Source organism: Oncorhynchus masou, chromosome 23 (genome assembly GCF_036934945.1).
Source record: "Oncorhynchus masou masou isolate Uvic2021 chromosome 23, UVic_Omas_1.1, whole genome shotgun sequence".
Taxonomy (NCBI): domain Eukaryota; kingdom Metazoa; phylum Chordata; class Actinopteri; order Salmoniformes; family Salmonidae; genus Oncorhynchus; species Oncorhynchus masou.
This window is the reverse complement of record NC_088234.1, coordinates 18,933,091-18,945,497: the sequence shown is the minus strand read 5'-3', so window position 1 is coordinate 18,945,497 and position 12,407 is coordinate 18,933,091. Positions and strand designations below refer to the sequence as shown.

At 51.3% G+C, this 12,407-nt stretch overlaps 1 protein-coding gene across 1 annotated transcript in view; it reads left to right on the top strand.

Annotated features, from left to right (window-relative positions):
* LOC135510514 (lysine-specific demethylase 6B-like) overlaps positions 1-12,407 on the top strand; it is a 28,780-nt gene that overhangs the window by 8,216 nt on the left and 8,157 nt on the right. The window contains 11 exon segments of the mRNA XM_064931513.1: positions 1,554-1,638; positions 4,724-4,837; positions 5,062-5,188; positions 5,416-5,511; positions 5,648-5,903; positions 6,067-6,321; positions 6,557-6,730; positions 7,214-7,798; positions 8,280-8,498; positions 8,501-11,919; positions 12,112-12,235. Of these exon segments, the coding sequence (XP_064787585.1) occupies positions 5,067-5,188; positions 5,416-5,511; positions 5,648-5,903; positions 6,067-6,321; positions 6,557-6,730; positions 7,214-7,798; positions 8,280-8,498; positions 8,501-11,919; positions 12,112-12,235 (5,250 nt within the window). The 5' untranslated portion in view covers positions 1,554-1,638; positions 4,724-4,837; positions 5,062-5,066.

Below are 12,407 nucleotides of genomic sequence, written 5' to 3'. Positions count from 1 at the left end.
CCATGCTGCACGTTTGTTACTTTCGCTTTCCTCTCTCCTTTTCTCTCTTGCCCTCATCGGTCTCTCTGTGCCTCTACTCTCCTCTTCCCCCTGTTCTCTCCCTCCCTCGTGTTGCTGCGCTACAGTTTCACGTGTGATAGTTGACTTAACGTGCCGACCTCTTCCTGTGAGAGGCTACTGTTGTTTATGTAGCAACAGCCCTTGTGCCTCTAACACAGTTATTCTCACCATTGTGTGTGTCTGTGTCTCGCTTTGTGTTGTTGGTCCCCTGCTGATTCACCCTTTCCCCTCCTGCCCTCCCTGGGTTTCCACACACCCGCCGTGTCGACTAGGGAGTCGAAGCAGGGGAGAAGAGCGGAGGGGTGATGTCTCCACGTTCTTAGTAACCGTGGGAGAGAGCGAGATAGAGAGAGGAGGTTAGACAGTCATACTAATATCAAAAGTCCCTGTCTGTCTCCTGACTCTGACTGATAAATGCAGTGTTGGACTGGTCTGGTTTCTCAGATCCGTTGTCGTTCTGGAGAAGTCTACCGACGCTGTCTGATGTAATAATATGAGCTATTGGGTCATTCCACCTCATAAAGCACCAGAAAGAGGATTTCAACACCCACCATCTCAGATTGTTCTGAAATAGTTTCTGTATGTAGAAACCGATACGATAAGCATTCCGGAAACATTATTTCTTTATTTTTATAATTAGATTTCTGAGAAATTAAGACAATTGATTGCACCCAAGTTGGCTATTTTAATTTATTCATATAATAATCAATAAATAAAGTACCTAACATCCATTTCAGACCAGAATAGGAAACTATATTTATTGGAAAGGAGCATCAAGCTCATCACCTTGCACTTTCACCACCCTGTGAAGTTCATCATAACTTATTTCATCTGTAGCCTAATAAACTGCATGGTTTCCCGAGTCGTAGTGGGAGGACCACACAACATGTCATCACGTGACTCCAAGTTTACTTCCATATGATGGTTGTTATATCAATATTTGCACATAAAGGCGTTTCTTCCACCATTTCTCGCGTAATACTTTCACTGACAAAAAGATCCCACCGCGTCGAACGCACACGTGATCTGTCGGATATTTATCAAATTGTACTGAAACACAACAGCTGTGTTTTCATCACAGCTGTTGTGATTTTTTTTTTACGGTATGATATATGTACCATGTTAATACCTAATATGCATAAAACTGTGGAGCTTAGTGTTAGAAAAAAGTTTGATCCATATCGCATATTAGGTACTATAATTATTGAATATTAATTGAATCGTATACATTACAATGGCCAATTTGGGTCAAATCAATTCGCTTCATTTCTCAGAGCAAATTGTATTTCAACTAAAGTAAGTTTCCGGGAACGCTTATCTCATCTGTTTCTAACAACAAAGGATTTCAGAAGAATCTGACATGACATGGAACAGCCCTATTGTCTGATACAGACAGCTATTGGCTAATTGGGATTGTGTGTGTACAGATGTTGTTGCGATCTGTTTTATGACGGTTTGATATTAAATCTGACTCTTTCTTCTGATTGGTCCAGGGCTGAAGAGATCCCAGAGATGATTGGCTGTAGAAGCTGAGACTTGACGAGACAGAGGATCTTGAATTAGGTGCTATTCTGAAAGGTAACTGTGTGTGTGTGTGTGTGTGTGTGTGTGTGTGTGTGTGTGTTGCTTGTGTATACAGTACATTCGGAAAGTATTCCGACCCCTTGACTTTTTCCACATTTTGTGACGTTAGACTTATTCTAAAATTGATTAAATTAAATGTTTTCCTCATCAATCTACACACTATACCCCATGATGACAATACGAAATCAGGTTTTTATAATATTTTGCAAATGTATTAAAAGTTAAAAACATACCTTATTTACATAAGTATTCAGACCCTTTATGAGACTCAAAATTGGGCTCAGGTGCATCCTGTTTACATTGATGATCCTTGAGATGTTTCTCCAACTTGATTGGAGTCCACCTGTCAAAAGAATTGTCCATAGAGCTGTGAGACTGTGAGGCACAGATCTGAGTAAAGGTACCAAATCATTTCTGCAGCATTGAAGGTCCCCAAGAACACCGTGGCCTCCATCATTCTTAAATGGAAGAAGTTTGGAACCCCCAAAACTCTTCCTAGAGCTGGCCGCCCGGCCAAACAAAGTAATCTGGGGAAAAGGGTTTTGGTCAGGGAGTTGACCAAAAACCCGATGGTCATTCTGACAGAGCTCCAGAGTTCCTCGGTGGAGATGGGAGAACCTTCCAGAAGGGCAACCATCTCTGCAGCACTCCACCAGTCAGGCCTTTATGGTAGAGGTGCAAGACGGAAGCCACGCATCAGTAAAAGGCACATGACAGCCTGCTTGGAGTTTATCAAAAGGCACCTAAAGGACTCTGGCCATGAGAAACAAGATTCTATGGTCTGATGAAACCAAGATTGAACTCTTTGGCCTGAATGCCAAGTGTCACATCTGGAGGAAACCTGTTACCATCCCTATGATGTTTTTCAGCGGCAGGAACTGTGAGATTGAGGGAAAGATGAACGGAGAAAAGTATAGAGAGATCGTTGATGAAAACCTGCTCCAAAGCAAGGTTCACCTTACAACAAGACAACGACCCTAAGCATACAGCCAAGACAACGCAGGAGTGGCTTCGGGACAAGTCTTTGAATGTCCTTGAGTGGCCCAGCCAGAGCCCGGACTTGAACCCGATCGAAGATGTCTGTAGAGACCTGAAAATAACTGTGCAGCAACGCTCCCCGTCCAACCAGACAGAGCTTGAGAGGATCTGCAGAGAAAAATAGAAGAAACTCCCCAAATACAGGTGTGCCAAGCTTGTAACGTCATACCCAAAAATACTTGAGGCTTTGATCGCTGCCAAAAGTGCTTCAACAAAGTACTGAGTAAAGAGTCTGAGTACTTATGTAAATGTGATATTTCAGTTTTTTTATACATTTGCAAACTTTAAAAAAACAAAACATTTTTGCTTTGTCATTATGGATTAGTGTGTGTAGATTGAGGGGGAAAAACAAAACAATTTAATCCATATTAGAATAAGAATGTAATGCAACAAAATGTCAAAAGTCTTTTAGAATGAGCTGTGTGTGTGTGTGTGTGTGTCTTTCTATGTGTCTGTGGGAATGTGTAAACCAGTCTGAGCTGTGTGTGATCTCCTGGTCTCTCTTTACATGGCATTAGTGTGTATGTCTGTCTAGGGTGTCGTTATCCCACTCACACACGCATACACGCAGATGAGTAGAGGGGGAGTGTCAGCGTGGCTCGGTGTTGTCTTTATTTCCGTCTCCCTGGAAGCTAAAAACGGAGCGCCTGAAATATCTTCCCCCGAGCCTTTTAATAGCGAGGCGGCGGAAGGGAGGGATGAGGGGGAGGGAGGCCCCACACACGCTAGCAGAGCTAATTTAGGAACCTACGCTGACTAGAGTGGAGCTTTCTGCTGGCTCATCGTCACACTGTGTGTCTGTCACCGGTGTGTGTCTGTCACGGGTGTGTGCTCGTCTCCAATTTTAACAGGAATCTCCTTCTGTCTTCTGTAACTCTGTGTTGGACAACATGGGCCTTTTCTAGCTGAGTCTTCTCTGTTTCTTAGTGGTTGTGATCCTGTGTGTCAGCATCACTTTTTCTGGGTGATGTGACTTTTTGCATGTGTGTCACCGTGTGTGTCACCGTGTGTGTCACCGTGTGTGTCACCGTGTGAGTGTGTGTTTATATATGTACCAGGCTATTTTCTGTGTTCTCCAACTTTCTTTGTTTGCCTCTCTGCCATGTGTGGGAAGGTGTGTGGGCGTGAGATTTAGGCAGCACAGCCCGTCCCTCCTTCCTTCCTTGAAGAGCACTTTTATTTTCCACCCATCTCTTCTTGGTATTCTATCCTTCCTTCCTGTTCAGACCCTCTGTTGTGTCTTCCCCCTGTCCCTCTCCATCACCCCTGTTCTAATAATGGGATTTAAACCTAGTAGATCCAACACACACCTATCTATCTATCTATCTCTCTCGCTCTCTCGCTCTCTCGCTCTCTCGCTCTCTCGCTCTCTCGCTCTCTCGCTCTCTCGCTCTCTCTCTCTGCACACACACTTTACAGCCACACACCCTATACCCTTGGTTCGTCTGTGTGGGTCCCCCTGTAGGGATTACAGTAACCTCAGGGCTCCCCTGTCATAGGTCCACCAACTCCCCCAGAACCATCTGTGCTCGGGTAATAATCCTCCAGTCAGCTACAGCAGAGCTACCATGGCCCCCTAGGGGCTGGGACACAGTGCAGCACTACCAGAGTGTACTAGCTAATTATACCGACACACAGACAATCTGGTTAGACTGTAATACCTAGACCTACTGTCTGTTGTGTAATAGTTGTTAAACTATTGTGAAGTTGACACATTTCTGCAGATAAACAGTTAGAGCTGTACAATGTCTGCGGCCTCCCTCCAACTCAACACACTGTATTTGAGTCACTGAGACGTTTGTAAGCTCTCTCCTCTCCAACTGTTCCATATCTAGACTTTCTACCTCTTCTTCCTTCCTCTGTCCTGTCTCCTCAGTCTCAACCCCTCCTCTCTGTCTGCAGTGAGTTCTGCTCTAGAGCTGAGCTATATAATGGAAAACCTACTGGCAATTATTGACTTACACCTCTCTCCCCTTCTCTCCCTTCTTGTTCTCTCCTATACCTCTGTATTTCTCTCATCTTGTTCCCTCTCCCTCTCTAGCCTAACAGTCGGTATAGTATTGGAGTTGAAGACAGGTGTATAGTCTTCCCTTGGTCGTTGGTGTGTGGCCTTCTCTGTGCTGCAGTGGAGGGCTTCACAGACACAGCTACTGTGGTGAGTAGACAGTGTGCACTTGCATTTTTGGGCAATCCACAAATGCTTTAGGATTATAGTTTGTTGACTGTGCATGTGTGAGAAAAAGAGGGGAGTGTATGTGAGTAATTGTGTGTTAAGAAAATTCCTCCGCAGAGGGCACACGTTGTGTACATGCTGAGTGTGCATCTCTGCAGTGTGTGTGTGTGTTCCATATATTGAGTCCAGCCCTCTTCCTCCTCCAGGCTGGATGCATCACGCAGTAGAGCAGTTTGGCGGGCGTGGCACACGGGACTCCTTCCCTCTGGACGGACTCAGCCGGGTACCATGGACTCCCGTGGGCAACCGCGCCACCTGGGCGCAACCTGCCAGGTATGTTAGGTTTCCACGGCAACCAACAAGCCTCACACACACACACCTACTGGTCAATTAATTACACCTACACTAACTGACTTAGACCTCAAGTGAGAGAGTTTGAAGCTAAGACCCCACGTTCAGTGTTAATCGTTATTTTAGGTTAAGGTGTATATTTCTCTCAGGTTAACATGTCTCACAGTATTTAGTCCTGGTCTGACTCTTATTCTTGTTCTCTCGACCAGGTTTTCGCCAAGTGTCAATCAACACCAGCTCCTCCCCCATCTAGCGCCAAGTCACATGGGCGGACTGAACCATCCCAGTAAATTCTTCAATAATGGGTGAGTCCGGCATATGTTCCATTGGGCTAGCTGTAGTCTCTACCTTGTCTTTCCTTGTCACTACATTCATAACTCCAGGCTGTAGTCACTGTAATCTGACTCTCTATCCCTCTGTCTCTCTCTCTGTTCCCAAAAGGCCCATGCAGGTTCGTGGTGGGGAAAAGCTGGAGCTGTCCCAGGCCATGTTACCTAGCCTCCAGAGAGGGGACCAGCAACGCCCCCTTCCTCCCCCCCACCGGGTGTGGGAGCAGTTGGGTCAGCTGTATGACTCCCACCCCCCTCCTCATTCACTTGTACCCCTAACCAGCGACCACGCCCCCCGCCTGCACAGCGGTGGATACAGCACTAGGCCTCCGACCCACCTGCCTCCCAGACCCAATCAGCTACTGAAGGTGAGAGAAGGGGCCAGTGATATCATCCGACAGGACGAGTGTAGATAAACGAGTGGCCTATCAGTGAGTGACGATTAAAGGCGGATGTCTTGTTAGGAGATGTAATGCTGACTTTTCCTCACTCTCCTCACTCTTTCCTCTCTCTCACTCTCCTATCTGTCAGTATGAGGGTCCTCAGGAGCACCATGTTCCCAGGGGTCCAGCATCACTGGGTGATGATATGTGGTCTCAGGTACAGCAGCAGCAGAGGGGTTACCCAGGGAAAATGCTGGGGGGGCAGCTGAAGAGGCCGGCCCCCCCTCTCGGGGAGCACTCGGTCATCCAGCACACCCCGCCCCCCTCCCTTCACCCCTCCTCTCGCCCCAATGAGGACTGCCCCACTCCTAGCAAGAGGAAGAGGAAGAGGAGTTCTGAGCAGGTACATGGATGACTGAAACCACTGCAATCAACACTTTACTCACGCAGTTACTTTTACTTTACACATACAGGATAAAGAAATCCAAGTCTATACTCTCTCATATGCAGCATCAGGTGATTGCATATAATTATTTGTGACCTTTTGATATCTAAACTTAGTTTGTTGTTGTAATTTGACCATGTTGTTTTGATGGGACCTGCTGTAATATTTACATTGTTACTCTACTCCTCTCCAGATTCCTCACCCCGGCATCCAGAGGTTCTCTGGCCCAGGAGGACAGCAGCAGCCCCCGGCCCACCTTCCCCCTCCCCCATCCAAACCTGCCTTCTGGAACCCCATACACAAGGGGAACGCCCCCTGGACCCAGCCCGAACGCAGGAACGGGCCTCCAGAGTTCCAGATCAGACCTGTAAGAACACTACCACATCGTCAAGAGAATTCACTGTACTTATCAGGTGTTCTTATCAGGTGTTCTTATCAGGTGTTCTTATCAGGTGTGCTTATCAGGTGTGCTTATCAGGTGTTCTTATCAGGTGTGCTTATCAGGTGTGCTTATCAGGTGTTCTTATCAGGTGTTCTTATCAGGTGTGCTTATCAGGTGTGCTTATCAGGTGTGCTTATCAGGTGTGCTTATCAGGTGTGCTTATCAGGTGTGCTTATCAGGTGTGCTTATCAGGTGTGCTTATCAGGTGTGCTTATCAGGTGTGCTTATCAGGTGTGCTTATCAGGTGTGCTTATCATAGTATTTGTTGTTGGTGGAACTTGGTTTGTTGTGTTTGACATAAAGTAACATGTCAGTTTATGAGATGCAGGTTAGGTGGTCAAATAGTTTGTCTATGGTCTCCTAGCCCACAAGTTCTGATCGTGTCGCTCTCTTTCTCTCTGGTAACAGGACTCAGCCAAGTCTGGTCTGGGCGGCTACACCTACAAACCTCCCCCTCCCTCCGCCCCTTCGCCAATCTCCCCAACCCGCATCTCCTCCCCGGGAGACTACCCCCAGGGGCGCGGAGCCCCCCCCCCACCCCACAAGCCCCAGTTCCCACCTCAGGCCCTCAATCAACCCCCCCACAATAACCACCCCCAGTACCCCAAACAACCAGCTCCAGCCCCGCCTCTCATGGGGATGGAGCCCCGGGGAGGTCCTCCTACCCCCCAGAGAGGCCCTACCACTGGGGGCCGAGGAATCAACAACCATCCCCCCTCTCATCCTCCTCACCACCAAGCTCTAGCAAGGGGGGACAGTAGAGGAGACAGGGACAGTAGGGAGCCCCCCCAACCCTCACCAGCAAACCACACCGGCGTGCCTTACAACCCCCACCCTCACTTCCAGCCCCATGCGGGGCTGGGGCACACGCCCCCCCGCCCCCCTGCCCCTGCCTGCAGCACCGCAGTACCTCCGCAGCACAACCCCACCACCCCACACCATGAGGCGTGGAGGCCCCAGGGCCAGGGCAGGCCACAAAGCAACCACCCCCTGGTGAGTCCTGGTTTCCCAGCAGAGCTAATGTTGCACCCAGCCTCCATTTGTTAACGCGTGATCTCTGCCTTTTCACACGATTATTTTCAAAATCCCGAATCGACGCCCGGCGGGCTCACTGGGCACTTCACGTAGACCTGAAGAGTCAGTGAACAACTCCCATTTTACCTACTCATTGTCATTTAGTGGAGGGTTCTGTTTGGAATTGATTGGGCTTAGTTAATGGGCTTAGTTAATGGGCTTAGTTAATGGGCTTAGTTAATGGACTTAGTTAATGGACTTTTGCTAAGAGGGAGTACAGGAAATTTAAAGCATATCCATTTTGTTTGCATTGTAGTGAATCAGGTTGGCGTCCCAAATGGGCCCTATCAAAAGTAGTGCACTGTGTAGGGAATAGGGTGCCATTTGGGAAGCGGCCTGTGTCTGTTTGTATTGCGCAGTATCTTCAGTGTACTAACCTAGCATGTGTCTCTCCCTACAGGAGTCAGGTCTCTACAGGGCAGGGCCGTTATCTCAGGGGCAGCATCAGAACCAGGCCGGGAGACCCGGGGTCCTGCACCCCTCCAGCATCATCAGCACCCCCGCTCCCACGTCAGCCCCCCTCTGGCCTCCCCCATACCTCCTACCAGGACGCCAGTCATCACCCCCACCTTCACTCCCCATCCACCCTGCTCACAGTCACATAACAACCGCTACAGTAGTAGTATGACTGGACCTGCACTCTCCACTGTGACCACAGCGCCCCCTGCTGTGTGTTCAGCTAACAACACCCCCAGCAGCAGCAGCAGGAGAGGAAGGGAGACGATGGGAATGCTCCACCAGACCTCAGTTCCATCTCAGCTGGAGAGGGACCCAGAGAGGGGGCCCATCCACCCCATGCTACACCCAGGGTATCAGGGAGCCCGCATGGGCACTGCCAGCCACCCTCACCCCCAGCGGGGACCATCCAGGCCCCAGCAGCAGCCTAGCCACCACCACCAGTCTGTCCAGGGGAAGGGTTACTACGGATGGCCTGAGCCTGATCGCACTCCTTCCTCTTCATCATCATCCTCAGGACACCAGAGGGCAGGGGAGAGTGTTATCACCAGCAGAGGGTCTCACCCCAACCCCCTCCCGCAGACGGTGGTCACTAGCTTGCCCCATGACCGCACCATGACCGCCCCCCAACCCCACACGGTCAACTCTGCCCCTCAGCCAGGCTCCAATCCCTCTTACTCCAGACTCTGTGCCCAGTCTACACCCCAGCCCCCCCAGGCTACCACCACCTCAGCCCAGGGGTATCTTAACTCTCGACCCCAGCCACCAGCCCCCCAGTCCATGGAGGAGGCCCTGGATAAACTGGATGCTGAGCTGCAGGGTCATATGCAGGCCGAGGAGAGGAGAATTGACTGGGAGAGAGAGCAGGAGGAGAGGAAGAGGAGGGATTGGGAGAGAGAGCAGGAGGAGAGGAAGAGGAGGGAGTGGGAGAGAGAGCAGGAGGAGAGGAAGAGGAGGGAGTGGGAGAGGGCGGAAGAGGAGAAGAGAAATAAGGAATGGGAAAAAGAGCAGGAGGAAAGGAAGAGGAGGGACTTGGAGAGAGAGAGGGAGGAAGAGGAGAGGAAGAAAAGGAGAGAGTGGGCGAGAGAGGATGAGGAGAGGAAGAGGAGGATGGAGAGGAAGGAGGAGATGAGCAGGAGCAGTAAGGGGAGAGAGGAGTCCGCCATCGAGAGTCTGGAGAGACTCCTGTCAGGCAGCACTTCTTCTGCCCCACCTCCTCCTCGCCTGTCCACTGTCTCCACCTCCTCCTCCTTTGTCCTAGCACCACCCCCCAGCCAGTCCTCATCCTCGCCCCCCTACCCCTGGCTGAGCCGGGCCGGGGCACCCCCTTGTCCCCCAGGCCAGGCACCACCGTCTCCCGCCCCCCTGGAGAGGTCGCAGCCGCCCCCTCTCACCCCCCAGACGGAGTATGCCAGGGAGAAGCAGAGGCAGAGGGAGAAATGGAGTGGGAGTCCCCAGTCATCATCTCACAGTAGTAACGTTACCTCAGGGAACAACGCCCGGTCCTCGTTGGGGCCCTCCTACCCTAACAACCCCTCTGCTGTTACCTCGTACCCCAACCACCCCGTAAATAACACCACCATGCGAGGCACCCCCCGTCCACCCAAAGACACTCCCCAACCCAAGGAGAAAGCTAGTCAGCAGGCTAGAGGAGGAGTGATGGGGCCTACGGGTCCCCTCCACAGCTCCATCAGCATCACCCTCCGAGAGCCCCCCAAACTCTTCCAGGCTTTCCCCAGGGACAGCCTTTCGTCCGCTACCAACCCCTCCAGAACCACCAGCAGCACCTCCAGCACAGGGGGTCTCCTCCACAAGCACATGCCCAGCGGAGGCCTAGGCAGCCTGGGTAGCAGCGCCAGCAGCAGCAGCAGCGGAGACTCGGACAGCGCCCAGTTTGAGGAGGAACCATCGGAGCTCACGACGTTACTCCCGGACGGTCTGGCCAACATCATGGCCATGCTGGATGAGTCCATCAAGAAAGAGGAGGAATCTTTCTATAGCCACGACCGAAACGGAGCTAGAGAAAACAACACCTTCTCTGATACCGTGCCACCGGACAAGAGCTACCTGTGCGCCCCGGACCTCATTCCGGCGCCCAAGCAGCAACCGCAGGACGACTTTGTTGGGGCGAACCTCCACGCCAGCCCCCCCGTGCTGAGCCGACAGGGCTCCCTGGCCTCCCCCTGCAGTCGGACCTCCTCCCTCAACGAGGAAGAGGAGGAGGGTTGTCCCACCCTGAAACCCGCTCCGGAGCTCCACAAGCCAGCCGTCCCTCTCAACCCCAACCCCCAGTCAGGGACTAACTACAGCCACAGCGACCTGGCTAAACTCTACGGTCTCCCGGAGCCCGCGAAGAGCGAGTGCGACGACGAAGATGAGGAAGAGGAGTCGGAGACCCCGTCCAGTTCTCCTCCCCCGCCCCAGAGGCCCCACCTCCACCAGACGGGGGTGAGCAGCACCTTCAAGTCCCCGGCCACCCTGGAGAACCAGAAGTACACCTACAGAGGAGGTCCATTTGGCCGCCCGCCCCCCTCCGCTCTGGGGGGACTGAAGTACTCCTCCTCCCTCTCTCTGGGTCCCGACATCCAACAGCAGCAGAATAGCACCTCCCCCACCTCCGATTCCACCAATCACCCGGGCTTTACACCGCCCCGAAAGTCCCGCCCACACTCACCCTCCAACTGGGAGGCCAAGAGACAGGTCAATATCAAGATGGAGGCGCCTGATATCTGGAGAGATGGGAGGGAGACCACGGAGAAGAGGATCCATTCCTCAAAGTCACATTTGAATCCCTCCACACAATCCATCAAGATGGAGCCGAAAGAAGAGATGAAGCTCACTACCATCTCTGAGTCTTCTCTAGCAGAGCTGGGACGGAGTTGTGAGGTCTCCCTGACCCGGCACTCCAATTCCCTCCCCAGCAACAACACCTCAGACAGGACCAGGACTGAGCTGAAACACGAGGACAGGCACCATAAGCCTGAGAGAGAGAGGGAACGAGACAGAGAGAAGGACGGAGAGACTGAGAAGAAGAGGAAACACGGCAGCAGCAAGAAACACCAGGACAGGAAAGAGAGGAAGAAAAAGCACAGAGAGAAACGAGAGATGTCCTCCTCCCATTCCAGTTCCAAACGGCACAAGGAGGGCAAAGTTCACAAGGAGAAGAAGGAGCACCTGCGGATCCTTGGGAACCTGGACCTCCAGAGCAAGGAGTTCCGGGAGAAGGACCGCGACCACGTTCACGCTGACATGGAGCGAGACCGGAAGAGGAGGAATCGGGCTGATTCCACCAGCGGAGACCAACCCTCAGAATGGGCGTCCCATAGTAGAAGTGAAAAAAGTTCTGGTGTCATGTCCTCTTCTCAGGGCAGTGAGGTTGGATCGACACTGCAGGGTTCGGCTGCTGACTTCATGAAGCTGAAGGCCCTGTCGGACGGGCCGCCCAAGGAGCTGAAGATCAGGCTGATCAAGGTGGAGAGTGGAGACCGAGAGACGTTCATCGCCTCGGAGGTGGAGGAGAAGGGGACACCGCTGGAGGAGATCAACATAAACAACACAGCCACAGAGGTCATACGGGCCTGCAAGTGAGTATGGAGAGGGGGATGGAGGGGTGAACAAAGGCAGGAGTGTTGTGGGAGAGCGTGTGGGGCGGTTTTGCCAACTGGAAGTAAAGGATGGTCCATTCTAGTAAATACGTTTCTAAAAAGACAGCTTTTATGCTCTAGTTTGACTGTGTTTTATCTATAAAAATGATAATAATTTAACTCTTCTCTCAGGGGTGCGAGGGTGAAGGGGAAGTTCAGAGAGTCCTACCTGCTCCCTGCGTTCTCTGTCAAGCCCCTGTTTACTACAGAGCCCATCCCACGGGAGAAACTCAACCCTCCCACACCAAGCATCTATGTAAGTCCCTGTCGTTCACCATAACCCCACCACACATCTTACATATCTATCTTTCTCTGCACCACGTCTCCCATGATATTATTACACTCTGTCTCTTTCTCTAATAATGTGTAGCGTGAAATTAAAATCATTTTCTAAGCCTGTATTTGTATATATTATGGATCCTCGTTAG